The sequence below is a fragment of the Meles meles genome, chromosome 6 (genome assembly GCF_922984935.1).
Source record: "Meles meles chromosome 6, mMelMel3.1 paternal haplotype, whole genome shotgun sequence".
NCBI lineage: Eukaryota > Metazoa > Chordata > Mammalia > Carnivora > Mustelidae > Meles > Meles meles.
Genome location: NC_060071.1, coordinates 98,135,180 through 98,159,476, shown reverse-complemented (window position 1 = coordinate 98,159,476; position 24,297 = coordinate 98,135,180). Strand labels below are relative to the sequence as shown.

General features: G+C 35.0%; 1 protein-coding gene and 1 pseudogene across 4 annotated transcripts in view; both read left to right on the top strand.

The window, feature by feature from the left end:
* Positions 1-24,297, top strand: part of MIS18BP1 (MIS18 binding protein 1) — a 46,326-nt gene that overhangs the window by 17,604 nt on the left and 4,425 nt on the right. Inside the window, exons 6-14 of one of the 4 annotated variants that reach the window (XR_006818819.1) lie at positions 1,199-1,286; positions 2,254-2,411; positions 2,972-3,123; positions 3,605-3,701; positions 5,966-6,827; positions 14,842-15,014; positions 15,753-15,913; positions 19,287-19,435; positions 23,761-23,849. Coding sequence is in view for 2 of the 4 variants with exons in the window: in XM_046009863.1 (XP_045865819.1) it covers positions 1,199-1,286; positions 2,254-2,411; positions 2,972-3,123; positions 3,605-3,701; positions 5,966-6,827; positions 14,842-15,014; positions 15,753-15,913; positions 19,287-19,435; positions 23,761-23,845 (1,925 nt within the window). In the remaining 2 variants the exon portion in view is untranslated. The remainder of the gene's footprint in view (positions 1-1,198; positions 1,287-2,253; positions 2,412-2,971; positions 3,124-3,604; positions 3,702-5,965; positions 6,828-14,841; positions 15,015-15,752; positions 15,914-19,286; positions 19,436-23,760; positions 23,850-24,297) is intronic. The other 3 variants (XM_046009864.1, XM_046009863.1, XR_006818820.1) reach the window with 3 other exon arrangements.
* LOC123944607 lies at positions 10,220-10,913 on the top strand (annotated as a pseudogene).

The following is a 24,297-nucleotide window of genomic DNA, read 5'->3' as shown; positions in this document are numbered from 1 at the left end:
TGCCTCTAAATATGGAGTAGACTGTAGCTCTTTGTATATACATTCAATCATGTGCTTATTTCTTTGAGGGTTTAAATCTCATCTATATGGTGACAAATGCTGAATTTATATCTCTTTCCAAAAAATCTCCCCAAGCCACTCAACTCTTTTTCCATCTGCCCATTTGACATCTACACTAGTATGTCTGCAGGTATCTCAAAATTTGTATGTCTAAAACCTGGTCTTCTCCCTATAATCTGCTTAGGTAATGTTAATAGTCTTCCCCCCTCTTTCCTTATTTCCAGTGGCTAGCCAGAATGCTTGAAGGCATTTTGAATCTTGTCTCTCTCACACCCACATTTAGTGGGTCAGTACATCCTATTGGCATTATCTCCATAATTTATTGAGAAGCCAGGGCTCTGCTGACCTCTGTGGTCCAGACCTCCCTTATCTTTTGTCTGAATCATTACAGAATCCTAACTGGTCTCATTGCTTCTTCACTTGTATTTCCAGAGACTTCTCAAAATAGCAGCTAATACAGTCCTATTAAAGCAAGTTAAATCCTGTGGCTTCCTTTCTGAAGATTTTTCTATAGCTTCCTATCTCACCCAAAGTAAAAGAGTAGGCCCATAAAATGACCCCAAAGCCTTATCATCTTCCATGTTCCCCTACTGCCTCTATTCCCTTCTGAGTAGTCTCCTAGTACGAGCTTCTTTTCATTTCTCTCCAACTATACTAATTTTTATATCAGGCCAAGCACTCTCTTACCTCATAGCCTTTTATTTCGTTCCGTTTGCTTCCAGTGTTTTAATCCCATATTGTCTCATGGCTCACTCCCTCATGTCCTTCAAAGCTTTACTCAAATGATGCTATTTCAGTGAGAACCTCATTTAAAAATGCTGCCTGCACCCCTCTTCCTCCCCCAGCACAAGTATACTAGTATCCTTTCGCTCACTGGCTGCTTAATTTTTCTCCATAGCATTGGTGACCATCTCATAAACAAGATGTTTATTTATTGGTTTGCTTACTCTTTCACACTAAAAGTCAAGTTCCATGAAGGCAGGAATTTTTGTTTTGTTAGCTGCTGAATCTTTAATGACTGTGGCAGTGCCTGGCACAAAGTGAGCAATAAGTATATGTTTTTTCAGTGATCTAATGAACCAATGATATGTCTTTAAAATTCTCGGCTTTTAGATAATTTTTGTTTATTGTTCAATAGGATATCCAAATCATCTCATAAGGAAGTTTATGTTTGGCTTTCCAGAAAAATGGAAAGAGCATATTGATAATTTTCTAGAACAATTAAGGTAAAGTACTTCTTAATTTTTAAAAAAGTAACTTTATTAAGAAATAATTTATATTTGATAAAATGCACCCATTTTAGGTATAAAATTTGGGAGGCTTTTACAAATATATCTGTTTAACCAATTAAATTGGTTTTAACTTGCTTTTTGGGGGGGCAGGGAATGCTAGTTTTGAAGTTCTCTCTAATCCTTGATTTTTAGAAAGCAGGATTACTTCACTAGAATTTCTGTCATATGGAATAAATCTAAGAGGAAAATAATACCGTTGACATTTCAGGGAGCATCATCATTCAAACACCATTTAAGAGGCATGTTGCTGTTAAACATGGGTGTTAAGTTCTTGGTCCTTTTTTATTCATTCCTTTAGTAGTTATTGTCAGTTGCTTAGCAGATACTGTGTTGGCACAGGAAAAGCAAAGAAAATTTGATTAATTCTTGCCATTAAAGGAACTCACAGGGGATACAGTGATATAAGTTAATTAATCACAGTACCATTGTATAGCTTATAATGCTGGGGTGGAGTGATGGTCCTGTGAAGAGCCAGATAGGAAATGTTTTTATGGGCGTACTGCCTCTATCAACTATTTAACTCTGCCTTTGTAACAGACGAGCAACCGTAGACAGTACTTTAATGAATGAATGTGGCAGTGTTTCAGTAAAATTTATTTCTAAAAATAGGCAACTGTCAGCAATTGTCCTGTAATTTTCTTACAATATTAGCTTAAGTAGAAAATGAAAGAGCATAGAGTAGTAAACACTTAAAAGGTTTTATGATTCTTTTGATTTAAGGTGTTGTCTTTCAGTTCTTTGTGGGGGAAGAGGTAGAAGTCATAAAGGTTTAAAATAATGTAAGATTAAAGATAATCTTTGCTGGGGGGGCTTTATCTGAGGGACTATTTATATGTTCAGTTTTTTTATTTTTGTTTTTTGAGAACAAATATCACAGGGAAAATGCTATACTTGTTTTTAGGACTTGTGAAAAGAAAAAGAGAAAGGCCAGACAAAAACAGAAAACGGGAAGATTTGTCCCTGATACACGAAAATCATCAAAAAATGATGCGAGAGAAAACCAAACAGATGTCCTCCAAAAAGCCAGCACTACTTATGACATTGATTGTTGTCATTTGGGTATGTTTGCTCTTTTTTTTATCTACACTGTTTATAGTGTATTTGGTTTTTGACTTGCACTGCCCTAAAATTCTTATTTTTTAATATTTGGAAAACTACAGTGCAGTCTATTCTCTGCTTACTTCTTCAGATATTATGTTTTAGTTCATCAGAATCAAGAACACTAATAAACATGGCAATGAAAGGTGATTTTCTTTCACTTTCCTAGACTTAAGTACTTAGGTTACTAACCCACCTTGGACCTATATTACAGATGCCTGTATTTTTATATTAATTTGCATTTTTGTTAATAGACAAAACCAGTTTGCTTCCATGGAGGGAATGGCATGTTTTTTTGAGTGACCATTGCTATAAGGTAGCTGACAGAACTGTTGTGTCACCTCTTTGCCAAAACTGTAATCTGCCTCATATCCCACCCTACCTCCTGCTGGAAAAAAAGTATGAACATTAACTTACTACTCTTTCTAGATAACATTTCTTGAAAGTGAATTCTTTAATGTGGAAAGGCAGTTTATCTTCTATTTAATAATTTGTTAATATCTCCATCTTTGTACACATAGAAGTGAAAAATGGTAAGCGCAGTAGGTTGCCAGGAGCCACAGAGTTGAACGTGTGCCATGGTAATTGCCAAAATAAACCACCATTAAGGCTCCCAGATGACCAAGTAAATAATACTTTTCAAAATGGAGGAGGAAATGACTTAGCTAATGAGGTAAGCTTTTACTGTACACTGTGATATGTAGAGTGGTGGTGTTATGCTACTAAAAATGTTCAGGACCAAATCAGAAATCATGAATTCTGTTAAGTATCAGCCTTGACAATGTCTTGATACTTATTTTCTCCATGCCTCATTGGAAAAGTGAAGTCAATAAAACAAAGTTTAGCTCTTAGAGTAATGCTTAAAGTGTGTGTGTGTGTGTGTGTGTGTGTGTGTGTGTGTGTGTGTTTGTATATGCACTTGACATATCACAGATATTAAATCATTATAGGAAATATCTAAGATAGTTGACACCCACATGGTGATTCCAAAACTCAAGCTCTGGCAAATGAGTTTTTGAATACCTCCATTAATGATATTTGTAGAACTAAAAGTACCTAGATATTTGCATGCTTGATACATACTGTGAAAATACTTGAGGTCCTGTTTATAGGTAGTAGTTGTTAAAATAAAAAGCTATTTTTTTGTTTTGAAGGAATTAAACGGGAAGAAAGAATATGAAAACTTGTCTTCAAAGAAACTTAAAAATTGTGAAAGAACAGATGAAACGATAATTAAAAGTCAGAAGCAAGGTATTATATCTTTATTGATTTTTATAATAAGCAGATAACTCTTATTTGAAATGTTTTTAATAAAATAATACTATATAATATTATATTAAATATATAATAAAGTTATATTAAATATATAGTAAAAGTGATCTCAGAATTTCCAAATCTAAAGTGGTGAACGAAGTATTACAATGGTTATAAGTGTTGGGGGCTTTTTGATGTTTTTTTAGAATACCAGTTATTTCTTTAATTGAACCATAATTAACATACAGTGTTACTAGTTTTAGATGTACAATAGAGTATTGTTTTTCTATATAACATAATTTGCATAATAAGATAAGCTATTACCTTACATACCATATTTACTTGTAGGTTTCCCTTCCTTAATCTAGATACTAAATAATTTTTATTTATTTATTTTTTTAACCTTTTTTTTTTTTTTTTAAGTAAACTATTCACCCAACATGGGGCTCAAACTGATAACCCTGAGATCAAGAGTCACATGCTCTACCAGCTCAGCCAGCCAGGCACCCATAATTTTTTTTTTTAAAATAACAAAGCTATACATTATTTTAAATATGATTTTTGGAATGTTTATGGTGATATAACTTTACTGGGTTTACCTTTAAAAGAAATGTTTGAAGACTATGAATCTTTTTATGAAATTAATGGCATCATTTAGCTATGTGTAAGTGTCAATTTTCAGTATGATTTCTTTGAAATCCTGCATACCAGAATTTAAAGAGTCTTTTCTCTATACATTAGCAAGTTTCAAATTTCATGTTGAGTTAAATCCATCAGCTTAGTAGCATCTTTATTTTATTTCTTATAAGTGAAAGGAAGTGAAAGTGAAGAACATTTGTTAAATGTTTAAAGACTATCTGGATCATGTGACTTAGGTTAAAGTATCCAGAATAGGATGAATCTTTATTCAGATTATTTAATAAAATGAACAAAAATATTCAGAATAAAAGTATTTTATTTAAAATTAGCTCAAAAATTTCAAATTGCCAGTTGAACATTTGAGTCAGATTTACGTGAGGAATTAAAAGAAAACACTTCCATCAGGAAGATAGATGATCCATTGAGAAACCTTGTAAAAACTTTCTTGATTACTTTTAATTAGTACCACTTCTCCTTGAATTATAATTTAGTGGCTTCTTTTCTCCCCAGCATCCAACATTACTCATCAGTCTTTATTTTATCATTCATCTGTAAAATGGTACATTATATGTGTAGTTGTTGCAGTATTTCACTATGATGCTTGGTTTTGATGGTATATGATTTGTATATATTACTTAAAATGGCAGTTGGAGAATTTCTCATTTTAATTTGCTTTCTTTAATAGTGACACAATATAATAAAGATTCCCAAGTTCTGGTTTGATTGTTATTCCATAATGCTTCATGGAGTTTGGACAACTCAGCAAAACTATGTTTCCGTTGCCACCATTCGGGATGATAATGGGGCCACAGAGATAGAGTTCCTTGTTCCCCTAACTAGGATACCTTGCATTTCATGTAAGGAGTTATATACCTAGTAAAGTTTTAGCCATGCTAGTGGCTTTCTTATGTCACCTAAATATTTTACCTCTAAAGAGTTGATTTAATATATATTTATCATTTACTGCATATTTGAAAGGCTCTGTACTAACTCCAACAAAAAAAAAAATCTAAAAATGAAGATGAAATTCTTACTATTAAGGATTTTTTTGCAGTCTAGTTCAAAGATAAGACAAGTTTGTATATTTATAATGCAGGGCACATTGTCAAACATATTATTTAAAAGTATTCTGGAAATTTGAAGGAGAACTTCTCATTCAGTTGAGGGAATCAGACAAAGTTTGTGGATGAGGTGGATTAGAGAATGGAATTAAAGCAAGTAGTGACTTGGTTTGTGAGTGAAGAAAACTTTCCAAATAGAATGATAGTGAAAACTGAAAATCAAGAAAATTGGGAGAAATAGTGGTCCAGTAGACAAAGAATATAGTTCAGATTTGAGTACAGTGAGAGATCAGAACTACATTCAAGGCCAGACAGAGGAGTTTATGTGTACACTAAGTAGACTGTAGGAAGTCACAGACTGGTTGGTATAAAAAAAAATGTTTACAATTGAGGGGCAATAATCTGAACAGACTGGTGCTTCAGGAAGACTAGTAATGACAGTAATGTGTACATTGGAATTTATGGGAAAAAATATGTCTTATTTTAGAAAAAAAAATTCTTTGCTTTATTTTGTAGCTAATTTGAGATTTTGATGTTTGGTTTTGTCTTATGAAATTAAAGAGAGAACTGAAGAATCGAATGTATCCATTGATATTCTAACCTCAAGACAACTGTTTTTCTCAGACAAAGAAAGAAAATGTATGGCTCTTAATCAGAAAGAAGCTTATATTTTAGTGACACCACTTAAGTCTAAAAAAGTGATAGAACAAAAATGCAAGAAGTATCATCTGTCCTGTGGCACCATTAAAGCAGTAACAGATTTTGCAGTGCCAAATCATCAGAAAGAAAGTAAATCAGACTTAAATGGAACTGCACATTTGATCAGTAAGCCCACAAAAACCTTCAAAAATGCATTTGAGTATAGTGCGGATCAGAAAAATAGCAAGGAAGATTGCAACGAATGTGATTTGCTCACTGTCAACCAGAAAATCAAAATATCTCATCCTAAAAACGAAAAGACGGTCACCTCCGATTTTAAGAAAAATACAAGGTTACCAAAATTGAAGAAAATCAAAAAGGCATCTATGTCATTTTATGAGCATCAGTCTTCATCAGATGTGTCTAGTGAAGAGAGTGAAACAGAAAAGCAAATTAGAAAGAAAGCTGAAACTGCTAAGAAAACCAGAGCAAGGAATACCAAAGAAACAGTGGTTCACCTAAGGAAAAGCGCAAGAACCACCACAAGGAAAATGCCAGTGATTTCTGAATCTGAAACTGAAGAAAGTGAAAGTGAATTTTATATCAAACAAAAGAAAGCTAGATGTTCTGCTAAAGAAAATCTTCAGAAAGCTGGTATTAGGAATGAGTCTCCAATTATCGAGGCAGTGGGCTCTAATGAGACAAATAGGCATTCCTTTGAATGTTTTCCTGGTATAATTCAGGATGAAGAATGGAATGAGAAGGAATTACAGAAACTTCATTGGTAAGTAGTTAGATTTGACTTTAAAATATCTAGTGTGGCCACAAAACAGTTGAAGATGTAAAAGTTCCAGTAAGGAGTTGATGATTAGAGTGACCTCTAATCCTTAATATGGCAGATACCCAAAAACACATGGAGAGAAATTTATACAAAGAATGGAGGGAGAATCCAGATAACTTCCAATTATGTGCTTTGTGGCCATAGTTGGCCACAGCTTCCATAGGAACAAAAAAAAAGGTTAATCTTCCTTTCTTTCCCATTTAATGTTTCAAGACAGCTACCTTCCCCCTCAAGAAAAGAGTAACCATGTGAGGGGGTGGATGTGTAATTTAACTTGATTGTGGTTGTCATTTCACACCGAACATACATATTAAGTGATCCCATGTACACTTTATACAATTTTATTAAGGTGGAGAAAATACTTTAACAGAGAAATGCTGCTGTCATATCATATTTTAAGAAATATTTTTTAGTTAAATTTATAATTTCAAAACTTTAAAGCTGAATTCAGACTTGCAGATTATTTAATATGGTCTTTTCCCTCTGCATTTACAAAGTAGAAATAGTCTCAAATTAGGTGATCCATCCAAGGTTTCATGGTTAGTGCTGCTAATAAACCAAATATGACAAGAATTGGATTTAGCTACATAGACTTGACAAGCAGGTTGAGTAGTGCAGTAGCATTGGAAGCTAGAGCATAGTTGAGCAATGGAGAGTGAATGAGAGAGTAAAGACAACCTAGGTGGATAACACAAGAAATTGGCAGTGTTAGGGAACAAAAAAATAGGTAATAGAAGATTGTGAATATAAGGGAAGATGTGTGTTTGGTTGCTTATTTGTAAGAGGATTCAGAGTATGGTGGTGAGCTGATGGGAATGATCTAGTAGAAAGAAAGGAAGATGTGATTGGTAAGAGAGTAGATAGAAACATACCATGATTGGTGATTCATTTGCTTGAGTGCTCCCTAACCTTGTAATATTTGGAATTCATTTTCAGATCTACCTTCTTGAAACACTGTTCTTGAAATCTATGTGCTACTATGTTTCTTCTCTTTCATTTTCCTAAATGTTCCTTCTCTGTCTTATTTTCAGGCAGAGAATTTTCCTTCTTCTCCAAAGTTCTTTGTTTTGGGTGCTTTCTTGCTATGATAATGTAGTATTCAGTGACCTTTTCCTTCCATAGTTCTAACTTTGCTCTTTGAACAGGGATTCCCAAATTTGTATCCCTAGTCCTGAATTCTTGTATTTAGATTTCTTTTTTTTTTTTTTTTAAGATTTTATTTATTTATTTGACAGAGAGAGATCACAAGTAGATAGAGAGGCAGGCAGAGAGAGAGAGAGGGAAGCAGGCTCCCTGCTGAGCAGAGAGCCTGATGCGGGACTCGATCCCAGGACCCTGAGATCATGACCTGAGCCGAAGGCAGCGGCTTAACCCACTGAGCCACCCAGGCGCCCTGTATTTAGATTTCTATTTCCCATGGGGCACCTGGTTGGCTCAGTTGGTTACACATCTGCTTTGGGCTCAGTCATGATTCTGGGTTCTGCTTTTCCCTCTCCCTCTAACCTTCCCCTCACTTGTGTTTTCTTTCTCTCTTTCTTATAAATAAATAAAATCTTAAAAAAAAATTTATTTCCCTTTGCCTGTTGGGCATCTCTTCATAAATCTCACAGACAGAGATTCTAACATAATATGTCAGAAACTAAACTTCTTTTCCCTTGCCAGTCTACTTGGCCTGGCATTCCTCATTCTGAAAATGTAATTCTTTCCATCAACTGTGTTTAAACTTTATCATTATTGATTCTGTTTTTAAATCAGAGTAGTTCTCAAGGAGCTATTGATGTTTCCACAGGATCATTCCATCTGCACTCTTTCTCTTCACACTACTCTTTTTCAGACTCCTAATGCCTGCCTGAACTATGGAAGTAGCTTTGTATTTTTACTTTTTTGTTTGCATCTGTGTAATGTTTTATGTATCTCCAGATTAATTTTAATATAATGTAATGTTGTGCTTCTAACATCAGAAACCTGCACTGCATTCTTACTAATCTTCAAATTATATAGAGATCCTTCTGTCCTGCAGTGACAGCATACAGTACTTTTTCTTTATCCTTTCCAGCTGTATCTCCCATCATTTTGTTACCATAACAGTTTTCAACCTTTACTCTATATCCATTTCATCTACGATTATTTTAATGCTTGAAATTAAGATTCCAGTTCCCAAAAAGACAAGGAAGGCACATTCTAGTGTTTTTTGTGTGCAACAGAATGCATGGAACAGCTTTTTATTGACTCAAGAAGCTAAATAGTAGCAGGCCAGTTTGGAAAGACTAGAATTTTAAGTACCACTGAAGTGTGGACATAATTCTAGTTTTCCCTCTGGTGTTCCTTAACCTAGATTAAGGCCACTTAAAATGTAGAAGTGGGCACAGAGGCATGACTAAGAGTTCAAAGAAAAACCCTCCACTTCTGGTTTGGGGAGAAGGAAAAGGGATTGCTAGCACTCAGCAACAGTAGAAGTCCCCCAGTTCTCTTTTTCATTTCTCCTTTCCCTTCCCTGTAATCCTGCAAGGGTGAAAATCACAGCAGCATGTGGGGCCCACATGGACCTAAAACTCAAAGTGGGAAACCTTCCTCCAGTTACATATAGGTCTAAAAAGGGTAGGGCAACTGGGGTTCCTTCATGTCTCAGTCAGTTAAATGTCTGCCTTCAGCTCAGGTCATGAAAGAAAAGAAAAAGGTAGAGCTACCTGTGTTGGCTTTTTTCTCTTTCTGTCCTTTGTGCTTGGCACTGCAGAAAGATAGTTGTATGAAGTGTACTGCAGAGCTGGGTAACTAAAGCCCTAGATTTCTGCCAGAGAACCAAAAACGGGAACCCTGGGGAACTAAAAATTGCAAAGGGAGGAACTAGGGAAAACAACCCTATATAAAGTTGTTTATGAACTTTTGGGCTCACCCCTGAGTTGCAAATGTGAGGATCTGATACTAAACCGCATACCCAAGACTGACAACTGAACTGAGAGGTAGAGTGCCACCCAGTTTCTAAGCCAGCCAGCCACTTGGTATCCTCCACACAGGATATTTTAATAGCATTGCAAAGCTTTAAAAATAGAACATACTGAAACTACCACCACAAAAGACTGACTGGAATTTATAGCTCAGGTTACAACCAGATTGCCTGCTAAAACAAAAACATTAGCATTTTCCATAGATAAACATGACCAAGAGTTTTACAGCATTTCAAAATGCCTAAGAAATAGTCCAGAATTACTCAGTATACAGAGAAACAGGAAAATTTCGATTTATTAAAAAAAAAGATGCTAATGCTGAGATGACACAGATGTTGTAATTATCTGAAAAAATTCTGAAGCAGGTGTATTAAAATTGTCCAGGAGCCTTTCCCAAGAGCTGACAAGATGGCAGATGTGGAACAGCAGAAGCGCACCTTCTGCAAGTTCACCTGTGGCATCGCAGACCTTGACCAGCTGCTGTACAGTCCTAGGAGGCTGATGCAGATGTATGGTGCCCAGCTGCAGCGGAGGTGAAACTGGAGTTTGTGGGAGAAGCCATACTCACTGCTCACTGCTGGAGCACCTGTGCAAGACAAAGAAGGAAGCTCCCCCACCATGGCATAGTCCTGAGGTGCTCCTGCAGGACATGATCACCATGCCCAAGATGGTAGGCAATGTGGGGGGTGTCTAAAGTGGCAAGACCTTCAACCAGATGGAAATCAAGCAGGAGATGATTGGCCACTACCTGGGCAAGTTCTTCACCACCTACAAGCTTGTGAAGCACTGCAGGCCCAGCATCAGAGCCACCTACTCCTCCTGCTTCATCCCTCTCATGTAGCCTGTTCGGCCAGTAAAGACACAGAATTCTTTAGTCAAAAAATTTTAAAAAGCTCCAGGAACTAAAAGCAACCATTCTTGAAAAGAACAGAAATCCAGAAAATCTCAGACTTAGAAGACAAAAAGGCTCAAATGAAAATATTAGAACTGGGAAATAGAATAATCGAAATAAAATACTTAGTAGATAGGCTCAGGAACAGAATGGAAATGACAAAGGAGGAGTCAATATCAGAAATGAAGGAATAACAAGAGAAATGGTAACTATCTGGATAAATACAACAGACTATTTTCTTGAATTCTTTAAAATGTTTAATGGTTGATAGCCAATATTACATTGTATGGTAGAGTTTTGAATATATGAAATTTAATACATAAAACAACTACAATATAGAGAGAGAAAGGATGAAGAGACTTATGTTAAATTTTCTATTCTACTTGAAGCAGTAAAATATTGATTTTAAGTAGATGATTATGTTTGTAGTAATCCATAGAGCAACTACTAAGAAAGTATAGAGAGGTGTTTTCAAATATACATTATAGATAAAATACTAAAAATAATTTTAATCCAAAAGAAGACAGAAAAGGAGAAATAGAGAAATAGAAAACAGAACAGAGCAGACAGCTAATAAAATTATTTAAATTCAAATATAATTATGTTAGTGGTCTGAATGCGCCATTTAAGACAGATTGTCAGCATGAATTTAAAAACATCCCTGCTATAGTGCCATGTAAGAGAACTTCAAATATGAATAGGCAACTTACAAGTAGAAAGACAGAAAAATACCATGGTAACTCTTAGCTGAAGTGGCTATACTAAAACCTGTCAAAGATTTTAGTGCCAAGAAAATTATCAAGGATAAAGAACATTATAAAATTAGAGAAATGTCAATCTTTAGGAAGACAACAATCTTAAATATATATGCATTCTAACCAAAAAAAAAAAACAACCTCAAAATATGTGAATAAAATCAGAACTAAAAGGAAATGACTGAACTGGAAAGATAGGTAAAACCACATTTACAGCTGGAAACTTCAATGCTTTTCTGTTGCAAATGATTGACTAGTAGACAAAAAATCAGCAAGGCTACAGAAGAACTGAACAACACCATCAGCCAACTATCTAATCAACATTTATAGAATAGTCTGCCCAAAAATAGGGGGGAAAATACATTTTTTCCCAAGGATACGTGGATCATTCACTAGACTGAACATTGACTAGGTCATAAAAACACCTCAATAAATTTAAAATAACTGAAGTCATGCATAGGGTGTTTGTTCTTTGACCACAGTTGATTTAAACCACAAGTCAATACAAGACTAACAGGAACATTTCCAAGCAGTTGAAATTTAAATAACACACTTGTGAATAATCCATGGGTCGAAGAGGAAGAGGTCTGGGGGAGAAAAGATACTGAACTGAACAGAAATGAAAAGATATCAAAATTTGTGGTGTGAGCACAGAAGTTCACAAACAACTTTATGGGGCAGTTTTATAGAGCTCCCCTCTGTTGATTTCTGTGGAACTTTCCACATAAATGAGTCATGGTACACTCTTAGAATGAATGGACTACTGAGTAATAAAATGTAAGAACTACTGATATTGTAACAACCTGAATGAATTTCAGAGGCATGCTGAATGGAAAAAAAAAAAAGCCATCTCACATCCTATATAATTCCATTCTGGAAAGACAAAAACTAAGAAAACAGATCAATGATTGCCAGTGGTTATAGTAGTGGACACAAAGAGGAAGCACTAGGAATTTTTTTCAGCATAATGAAACTATATCCTAATTGTGATCATGGTTATACAAGTCTTTATATTTGTTAAGATTCATAGAACCTATCCAAAAAAGACAATTTACTATGTTAACTTAGAAAACAATGTTAAGGCGCCTAGACTGCATACTCTTAAAATATTTAGATATGGCAGGCTTGGGTTTGGGCTCTGCTTTTCTATGTTTGTTTGTTTGTTTGTTTGTTTTTCAAAGTTCTAATCCCAGCCATGCCTTTGAAATTTACCATACTACAAATATGGACTACTTTCTGTTCCCTAACTTTGCGTCCTGTCTCCTCATCTTCATTTCTTTGCCAATATTGTTGCCATATTTTCACCTGTTGTATTTTATCCATCCTTCAAAATTTTATCTCACATGTTAGTCACTTCTTCCTGTCACCTTTCTTTGTCATCACTTATTCCTACTACCCACTTAATTATATATAATGGTTCTTTCTTAATTAGGTATAATACTTAATGCTTCTTAGAACATAAAGCAATTCCAATCCTGACGGCATAGCACAGCAATCACCTGAGGATCTTTTGAAAAATTCAAAGTGTTGCCACTGTAAACCTACTAAATTGAAATCTATAGGGGTAGAGTCTGTGAATCTATTTGCTTATTTTAATAACTTATTTGCTTGTTTGTACATTTGATGTAACCTCCTCAAGTGATTCTTAGTTGCATCCCACTATTTTGTACTCCTCATCATGCTTATAACCTAGTTACGAAGTAATTACTCGTAAGAGGTTTATGAAAGTATATCAGGATAATCTGACTTAGCTTAAGCAGATACTTGAATTAAGATCTGAAAGAAAAATTATTTAAGCCAAATTTTCATGATAAGTTCATTTTAAATAAAACAGTAGAATAAAAGTGGAAAGGAAGAAAGCGTATTTACAAATACTGAAAGAAGGCCAAAATGACCTGAGTACAGAAAATGAGGGCAGAGCAATACAGGATGAGATAAAAGAGACAAGAACAATGTAAAAGTCATAGTAAATACTTTGGTTTTTATGCCAGTGAGTTACAAACACAAGTTGTATTTTTCTCCCTCTGTCACCTATAAAAGCAAGTTTTAAGTAGGATTGGAGTGACATTATATTTGCTTTTTAACATTATCTGGGATAGAGATGTGTTAGTTACAGACTAATTAAATGCATTAAGTATTTTTATTATGAAAAATAGTCCTGGCAGTTCTACACTTGAAATTAATGATGTACACAATAGGGAAGCTTGAGCCTCCCAATCCTTTTAGTTCTTCACTTTAGAAGACCTGTGGAATGATTAACTGTGCAAAAAGTGGAGCATTCATTAGTGTTTAATGCTTGTAAGTATTTGTCTTCCTTTTATGCACAGAGTGAGTAGTATTCTATAGTCAACTTGTCCTTTCACAAGAGCTGATTTGTATAGATTTACAATTAGATAAATTTATTAAGTAATACCCTAAACTCATCATTTCCCAATTATTTTACTGTATTTTATTATTACTATCTATGCCTTAAGGTTCTTTACATCAATTATATCTATATGGTGGAAATCCTGTATAATTGTGTTAATAATTAACACATTTGTTACTCCACATTCAGAGACATTATATTGGTAGCTTAAAATCAGCCACAATAGAGGTATTTACCATATGGAAATTGGCAAAACCCTACAAATAAGGACTTTTTAACCCCAGAGGGCTGGTTTTTAAAATTTATCAGCATAATGCTGCATAGGTTAATTGATGAGTTAAGTAGATCGTTTCTGGCTGAACTGTCAGCTTAACCACAATATGTAAAATCTGTTTGGCGGGGGAGGAAAGCAGAAATATGTGTACCAGTTTCTAAATATTTACAAAGAAACTTTCAGAATATAACTCATTTATTAAATTGGGTGACTACCTTATATTGACAGTTTTTTTCTCTTTCAATTTTTAATTCCCTCAATTATATATAAAATATTGTATTCTGTAAATTATTATAGAATGAGAGCAAGAATAACACTTTTTAATAAGAATTTATAACTTGAGAATATATAGCAACTAAGAGCTCATTCTCCAATATACTTAGCACCAATAAGATTAGTCATGGTAGAGACCCCCAGAAGATCAGATCACTGATAGTTAGACTTAGGAAAAAGATGTTGAGAGACCTGAGATGAATTTCAGGTTTCATAGAATACAACAAAATAGAAGATACCTACCAAATATGTAAAATTACATCTTCATATTTTAAACACTCAAGTAAGTTACTGAATGGAAGGAATAGTTTCTTCTTCCCAGTTATCTAGAATGGTTTTGGTTAAAATTCCTTTAGCTCAGTAAGTCTCATTGGTTTAGTGGTATCCATTCAGGAAGTTGTTTTTATTAATTTGAATTTCTTGTTCTTTAACTGGTTTTGTCTTCTGTAGTGCTTTTGTATCTCTTCCAAAGCACAAACCTGGTTTCTGGTCAGATGTAGCTATGGCGGTAGGTTCTCGATCTGCTGAAGAATGCCAGAGGAAATACATGGAAGATCCCAGAGAAAAAGGATCCCAGAAACCTGTCACTAAGAAAAAAACAGTCAGTCCCAAAGGCCAAAATGGTAACCTTGTAAATTGTTTTTTCCTAGTTCTCAGTATTGATTTCTAATCACTCACTAGATATATTTATCTATGTATCGTCATCTTACAGGTATTTTCTCTAAATTTTATACCTAGAAAGAATTCTAAAGAGCCATCTGTTGAATTTTTTAAAGTCTTATGTAGATAGTTAATCCCATCAATAGTAGCCTTGGCAGCCTTATGCTTTGAATTTATTCTAGGAAATCTCCAGTTAGATTCAAAGATTTCAGTATCTGGATTATTTTTCTAAGAGTCTAATTTGAGGCCACTTGGTTAGGGCCCCCTAGAAATTCATAATAAAATTCAAATTAATTTTTCATATTTTCCAGGAGTACACATTCCTGCCAGGGTTTATGACCTAGCTTATACTAAGCTTTGGAAATATTCTATCCCTGTCCTAATTCAGTAAGGTTTATATTTTTTACAAAATCAATAAATTAGGCATTCAGCAAAGGGAATGTAGGAGGTAACCTTTCTTTTCCACCTTTTCCACCTCACCCTGGCTGAGCTTATGTAGTTTCTTCATGAGTATTCTGTGGGCTAATTATATTGCATAGATCCCAATACAGAAAGAATCTTCTGTTATATAGGAGGTATATTAATAGAGGATGCATTTACTTAATATAAATATACAATTTAGATTTTACAAAGTCTGTTAACTTTAGAGCAGTCACTATAAATGACCAAATCCTTATCAAAATGTTTTGCTGACTCCTAAGGCAAGATAGTTGATGCTGATAAGAAGCAAATTATTAAGATAACTGCCAAAGTGGGAACTCTTAAAAGGAAGCAGCAAATGAGGGATTTTCTGGAACAGTTGCCAAAAGATGATCATGATGATTTTTTCAGTACAACACCTTTGCAGAATCAAAGAGTACTGGTAAGTGTCCTAAGTGCATGAAATCATTGCTTTCTTTATATTGACTTTTTACATCTTTTTTTTTTTTTTTAAAGATTTTATTTGTTTATTTGACAGACAGAGATCACAGGCAGGCAAAGAGAGAGGAGGAAGAAGGCTCCCTGCCAGGCAGAGAGTTTGATGCAGGGCTCAATCCCAGGACCCTGGGATCATGACCTGAGCCGAAGGCAGAGGCTTTAACCCACTGAGCCACCCAGGCACCCCTATCTTTCATTTTTGTATATGGTTAGTGTTCATCCCTAATATTTAGGCCAAGGCTCAAGTCATGAGACATGACTCAAAGTATAGTATAGGAAGCAGTCTGCCAGTACAGGCTCTTCTCATCAGTGTCCAGATTCCACACTTAACTGAGTTTCAAAGGTAATGGGTATAGAGCCAAACTGAAAACCCAGAAATGTTAAAATAGGCTAAATGTATATATTTAAAATTTCATATGCAATAAGGCAAACTTATAAAATTATTATGTACTGTATAGTAAATACAGTGGAGGGATTTAATGGCACATAAAGTTGATATTTGTATAAATGTTTTTATAGTATGAAAAATCATAATTAAAAACTTCAGCAGTTGGGGGCACCTGGTGGCTCAGTCAGTTAAGGCACTGCCTTTGGTTCAGGTCGTGATCCCAGGTCCTGGGATCCAGCCCCATGTCAAGCTCCCTGCTCAGCGGGGAGCCTGCTTTTCCCTCTCCCTCTGCCTGCTGCTCTCTGCCTACTTGTGCTGTTTATCTCTCTGTCAAATAAATAAATAAAATCTTTAAAAAAATACAAATAAATTAAAACTTCAGAAATTGGGAAAAAATATTTACAACAAATAATGCCAGTGTTTATAATATGAAGAACTAATTCAGGTGTTACTAAAATTAATAAAATTTGTCAAGGGGTGCCTGGGTCACTTAGTCAGTTAAATGTCTGACTTTGGCTCGAGTCATGATCTCAAGGTCCCGGGATCCAGCCCTGAGTCAGGCTCCCTGCTCAGTGGGGCATCTGCTTCTCCCTTTCCCTCTGCCTCTCCCCCCACTCATGTTTGCTATCTCTATCTCTCAGATACATAAAATCTTTTAAAAAAAAACATGTCAAATTGGGGAGGGTATGTGCTATGGTGAGTGCTGTGAAGTGTGTAAACCTGATGATTCACAGACCTGTATCCCTGGGGCTGATAATACATTATATGTTTATAAAAAAAAATTTTTTTTTAATTATAAAACAAAATGTCAAGATTGCAGGGAAAAACTGGGCATGAAAAAATTTCAAAAGACTGAATACTTGGGGAGGTGGTTATATTAGCTGACAAAAGAAAACTAAATATATGTATATATTCTAAGTTACAGAATCTTTTGTAAAAATGAGTTAAGATATCCACTAACAAAAGCAGTGGAGATAATGATGTAGCCATACCTCAGTGGATGTAAAATGAATCATACCTTTTGGAAAGCATCATGGTCTTGTTAAAAACCCATTAGATTAATTGTATTCATTGGAATTTATCCTAAGAAATTCAAAAAAAAGCCAAAAATCTTTTTTTAAGATTTTATTTGAGAGAGGGAGAGTTAGAGGGAGAGCCAGCCTCCCCACTGAGCAGAGAGTCCAACATAGGGCTCAATCCCAGGACCTTGAGATCATGACCCAAGCTAAAGGCAGATGCACAACCAACTGAGCCACCCAGGTACCCCGAAGCCAAAAATCTTAACAAAGATATTCTCTGCAGGTTTATCTTTACAGTAGCAAACTGGAAGCAATATACATATTGCTTCCAGTTTATATATTATTATTCCAGTTTTTTATATATATATATTATATATATAATATATATATTGCTTCCAGATATATATATATGTGTGTGTATATATATATATATATATATATATATATATATATATATATAGTAAGGATGCTCCTCATAAACAAATACAATATAAATATTAATTGCAAGTTTGAGACTTTTTTTTTTTTAAGATTTTTTATTTATTTATTTGAGAGGTAGAGATCACAAGTAGGCAGAGTGGCAGGCAAAGAGAGAAGGGAAGCAGGCTCCCCGCTGAGCAGAGAGCCCAATGCGGGCCTCGATCCCAGGACCCTGGGATCATGACCTGAGCCGAAGGCAGAGGCTTTAACCCACTGAGCCACCCAGGTGCCCGAGACTATGTCTTGAATATAAATGTAAATGTTAAAGAGTATTAAGATTAATGTAAAAATGGATAGATATAGACAACTGATTGAAGTGTAAAAATTCAAAGAGTTGTTTTGTTTTAGTGAGCTAAACTTCAGGGGTAATTTTTAAATTTACTCTTTTTTTTTAATTTATTCATTTCTTATATTGTTAGATCATCTCCAATACTAAAAAGCTACACAATGCTTTAAGAATTTAGTAATATCATTTTCTGGGATCTTTTAACCTACACAAATAATGGGAGGTATTTTAAGGGAGCCATCTGAGGCTCTTACTGTGTTTCCTACATAACAGCCATGGTCCTTTAGGGGTTATATCCTTTATATAATTCTACCATCATTTCAGGTTTCTCTAAGGTTTTAATGTAACGGAAGGTAAAATCTTAATGAAGGACTGAATTGTTTATTGGAAATATATATACACAAAAATTTAATATTGCTTGAATTCCTATTAAGTGCCAAGCATAATAATCAATGAATTAGTTCTATTTTGTTCTGTTTACACAGAGGTAAGCAAACCATGACCCATGGGTCAAATCTGGCAGGCCACATTTTTTAGAAACAAAATTTTATTAGAACACAGACATGTTGGGGCGCCTGGGTGGCTCAGTGGGTTAAAGCCTCTGCCTTCGGCTCAGGTCATGATCCCAGTGTCCTGGGATCAAGCCCCGCATCGGGCTCCCTGCACCTCAGGGAGCCTGCTTCCTCCTCTCTCTCTGCCTGCCTCTCTGCCTGCTTGTGCTCTCTGTCTCTCAAATAAATAAATAAAATCTTTAAAAAACAAAACAAAAAAAAAAGAACACAGACATGTTCATTGTTTACTCAGCTATGTCCCCTTTCATGCTACAACAGCAGAGTTGAGTATTTGGGACAGAGACTGTGAGGTCCACAAAGCCTAAAATATATACTGTCTGACACTTTACAGGAAACATTTGCTGACTCCTGGTCTTTTCACAACTTTTAGAAATAGGCATTATTGTCTCTGTTTAAATAGACCAAAATTTTTAAAGGCCAAGTCTCTGTTCTGTAACCACTAATATGTTGTCTCAGCTGGAAAATTATAAGGAGGAAAACAACTTATTAGCCCACCCAAAAACATTTAGTGATAATGAGAAATGCCATTTTTAGGGTTGTCTGCTGGCTGGTAATAAACATTTGTTTTCTAGTTGCCAAGTTTCCAGGACAGTGCAGAAGAGGATGATATTCTGCCAAGTATGGACAAAAATCCAACAACTCCATCATCAGTTGTCTTTCCATTGGCAAAAACTCCTCAGTGTCAACATGTCAGTCCTGGCATGCTAGCCTCTATAAATAGGTAAATAGGCATATGATACTGTAATTCTCTGCATCAGCATTTAACATTTCATGAGTTGGATAGCAGATGTCAGTAATAAGAAGAGTTATCATTGAAAAAAAATCAAGAAAGAATAGTTCTTAAAAGTCAAGGATGAACAAGTAGGGACAGTATAGGAACACAGCTCACACTTTACATCAGGAAAATTCCAAATGGATCAAAGTTTTGCATAACAAATTATACTATAAAATATAGTATTTTATTTGCAGGATTATTTGATAATCTTGCAGGATTATTTGGTAATCATTGATTAGTAAAAGTCTTTTCAAACTATGATACAAGACTCAGAAGATACTAACAAAAAGAATCATAAAGTCAACCAGGTAAACAGTTTTCCCCTACCAACCACCATAAGCAATCAAAAGATAAACAGTGAAGAAAAAAGATAAACAGTGATCTGACAAAAGAATATATGGAATTCGTCAAAGGAAAAGGCTAATTTTCCTAATGCAGCACTCCTAAAAATTAAGAGGAAAGGAAAGCCATTCTCATGTATTACTAGTGAGAAGGTAAATTAGTATAGTGTCTGTAAGAAGCAGTTTTTCAATATTTGTCAAAATTGTAAATACACATACTCTTTGACCTATCAGTCCTGCTTCTCAAATAGTGAATGCACAGCTTATTAGAGTATTGTTTATAATAGCAAAAGACTAGAAGCTACTCAAATTCTAGTCTGGTACATTATGTAGTCATAGAAATTAATGAAGTTCTTTATGTACTATTACGATAAAGATATATTAAGTGAAAAATGCTAGATGCAGTGAATTATTTGGCTGTGTGTATACTTGCATATGTTATATGTGCATATATCTGTGTGTGTGTGTATATATATACATATATATGTAATTGCTTTCCTTTTATTAAATATATCTGGAAGAATATATAAGAAACTGAAAACATTAATGATCCCTACAAAAAGGAACTAAGACCACTTGGAGATGAGAATAAGAGGGAAACTTTTTGAATTTTGAACTATGTGAATACGGGAACTACTTGAAATATAAATAAAATTAAGAAAAATCAGGGGTGACCAACAATTCAATGACAGAGAAAAGATGGAAAGTAATAAATAAGAGGCCTAAAAATAAGCCATTCCATTTGACAATCAAGCAGGACAATGCTGATTTTATGAAAAGTGATTTCCATGGTTTTGAGGCAGATGCCAAATAATGACTGTGAAAAAAAAGTATTCAGTCCTCTCTTGAAGCTTAGTGAAATTTTAATTTGCATTTATTTGGTAAAAACATAATTTTCCCCCAGCAATCCACAAATTATTTTTGGTTTATTTTTGATTTGGTACTCATTGCAAGTGAAAGTATATTGAGAGTATACTTTTGGACAAAGTTTTTGGTAAGCACTTTGGCCAAATCATCAAAAACTTTAAAATATTTATCCCTTTGGCCCTTGAATTTTGTTAGTCATTTATAAGGAAATGTATTTGGGGAAGTATATATGTACATCTGTATGAACAAAGATGTTCATTATGAAACAATACTGAAAATATGGAAATGACCTAAATGTCCAATAAAATTAGAAATTAGAATTTGTCCATATAATAGAATAATATGTAACAATTAAAAATCATGCCTTCAAAGGATTTTTTTTAAAAAGACTTATTTATTTATTTGACAGAGATCACAAGTAGGCTGAGAGGCGGGGGCGGTGGGGGCGGGGGAAGCAGGCTCCCCACTGAGCAGAGAGCCTGATGCAGGGCTTGATCCCAGGACCCTGAGATCATGACCTGAGCCGAAGGCAGAGGCTTTAACCCACTGAGCCACCCAGATGCCCCAACCTTCAAAGGATTTTTAACAACAAAGAGTAATGTTCAGTTGATTATAAACAGTATCCCAATTTACATAACATATTCAGAGAGGAAATTTCTTGACTAAAAACATCACTAGCCATTATCCCTCACTGAATGAGTTTTGGTTTTTGGGGTTTTTTTTTTATTATATCACTTTTACAATGATGGCAATATATCTTTCCCCGCTCCCCAGTGGAACACGTGGTGGACTCATTAATATCATGAATATATTTCCTAAAACTTTGAAAAAATGAGTTTCCTAGGCTTTTACACTGTCTTGACTCACCAGCTCTAATAGTTGGCTTCCTTTTTATTTTAAATAATGAAACAATTTTTATCACTTCAGAAGTGACTTTTTCATATAGGACAGCAGGCTCATGGGGTCCTGATCCTTAACAGCTGGCCAGGCTTATTCACTAGCTATACAGCAGTGTTTGTGGTTCACATTAATACCTTAATACAGTCGTATATTTAGAAATTTCAACCTGTCATAGCTTTATGGTTGCTTCCAGATTATCATAAAGGATAATTGATCATAAAGGATCTTGAACTCAAGAGAGAGAATTAGAATTGGTGTTCAGTTGGTATTTACTGCCATAAGCAAGACTACGAACTGTAGGGAGAAATGGGAACAGCCAATCTGTTTGGCTTCAGTTTGTGTCTGTAAATTGAGCCAAGTATTTGCTAAGAATGAGAAGGGGGAAAATAAGCTAAAAAGAAACGACTCAACATTTAGTTGGAAGGTATAATTTATTGAGGATTTTCATCACCAGGTATATCCTTAAAGTGGCTAACTGTCAGATTCAATCTGGATAGGGAAGGAAATGAACAGTAGGAAGGAGTGAGAGGTCTTAAAGGAGTCCAGGGACAAGTCGTCTCAGTGAATTTTGGAAAAGAGAGCAAGGTAGTGATTGGAAAGAGCACAAATGGGACAATGAGCAATAAGCAGAACCATAATTTCCTAGAATATTCTTACTCAGTGTTTCCTTTAAAATATTAGGTTGAAGCATTTTGTCCATTTCCATTAGTACACTGTTGTCTTAAGAATGGAAAAGACAAATACACTTTTCCTGTTTTTAAGTGTTTTGTTTTTTTTTAAGATTTTATTTACTTATTCGACAGACAGAGATCACAAGTAGGCAGAGAGGCAGGCAGAGAGAGGAGGAAGCAAGCTCCCTGCCACGCAGAGAGCCCTATGGGGGGCTCGATCCCAGGACCCTGAGATCATGACCTGAGCCGAAGGCAGTGGCTTAACTCACTGAGCCACCCAGGCGCCCCTGTTTTTAAGTTTTTATTTAAACTCTAGTTAGCTAACATACAGATTAATATTAGTTTCAGGTGTACAATATAGTGATTGAATACTTCCATACAACACCCAGTGCTTATCACAAGTGTATGCTCCTTAATCCCCATCACCCATTTAGCCCATCCCTCCCCCATCTACCTCCTTTCTGGTAACCATCAGTTGGTTCTCTATAGTTAAGAATCTGTTTCCTGGTTTGCCTCCCCACCCTTCCCCAGTTCATCTGTTTTGTTTCCTAAATTCCAAATATGAGTGAAATCACATGGTTATTTGTCTTTCTCTTATTTTGCTGAACATGCTTTCTGGCTCCATCCATGTTGTTGCAAATGGAGATTTTAATCTTTTTTATGGCTAAGTTATATTCAATTTTATATATATACCACATTTTCTTTATTAATCAATTGATGGATACTTGCTGTTTCCATGATTTGGCTGTTGTAGGTGATGTTGCTCTAAACATTACAGTGCAGTATCCCTTTGAATTAGTATTTTTGTATTCTTTGGGTAAACACCCAGTAGTGCCATAGCTGGATCATAGGGTAGCTCTATTTTTAACTTTGTGGAACCTCTGTACTATTTTTCACAGTGGCTGTACCAGTTTGCATTCCCACCAACAGTGCACGAAGTACCCCCTTTCTCCACATCCCCACCAATACCTATTGTTTCTGTTGATTTTAGTCATTCTGACAGGTGTGAGGTGATATCTCATTGTACCTTTGATTTGAATTTTCATGATGATCAGTCATGTTGAGCATTTTTTCATGTTTGGCCATCTGGATGTCATTGGGGAACTGTCTATTCATGTCTTCTGCCTGTTTTTTAATTGGATTATTTCTTTTTTGGGTGTTGAGTTGTAGAAGTTCTTTATATATTTTGGATACTAACCCTTTATCAGCTATGTCACTTGCAGATATCTTCTCCTCTTCCGTGGGTTGCTTTTTAATTTTGTTGATTGTTTCCTTTCCTGTGCAGAAGCTGGTTATTTTGATGTAGTCCCAATAGTTTATTTTTGCTTTTGTTTCCCAGAAAAAATATATATATACTTCCCAGAAAATATACTTTTTTCCAGAAAATGTACTTTTTAAAGATCAAACACATTTTAAATTTTGTCAATTGCTATTCAAGCTGTGGAGAGAAGTATGATAGTTAATGTTGACTTAAAATTTTGTATTCAAACAGGAATGACTGTGATAAATATGTCTTTCGTATGCAAAAAAAACATAGAAGTAAAGGTGGCATTGTCTGGGGCAATATCAAGAAAAAAGTAAGTTTATTTATTCTTCATTTATTCATCACCTTTGTGGAACAACTATAATATATGGCAAATTGTGGGAGTTCTATGTAAAAGTTCGTGCCCTCAAAGTAGTTACTCTTAGAGAATATTATTTATGGAGGTACAATGAAGAACCACCTTGTCTCCTGACTGTATATTCCTTCTGACCAGATTATAGCAATTTCTTCCTCCCTCACCCATGTTGAAATACTTATATTGCACACTTGCTCTAGAGTATAATTCTTCTCAGAGAGTTTGTAAACTAAACATTGGGATTACGTAATCCTATCCAATCTCTATGGGTTTCCTTTGTCCACAGGAAATGGTAGATACTTAAAATCAGCCTGGAGACTAAATTCTTTAAAAGAAATCTCCAGTATTGAGGGTGCAGACAGACTCAGTGATTCTTAGATTTCCTTTTTCCAGTCCCACATTCCTGGGAC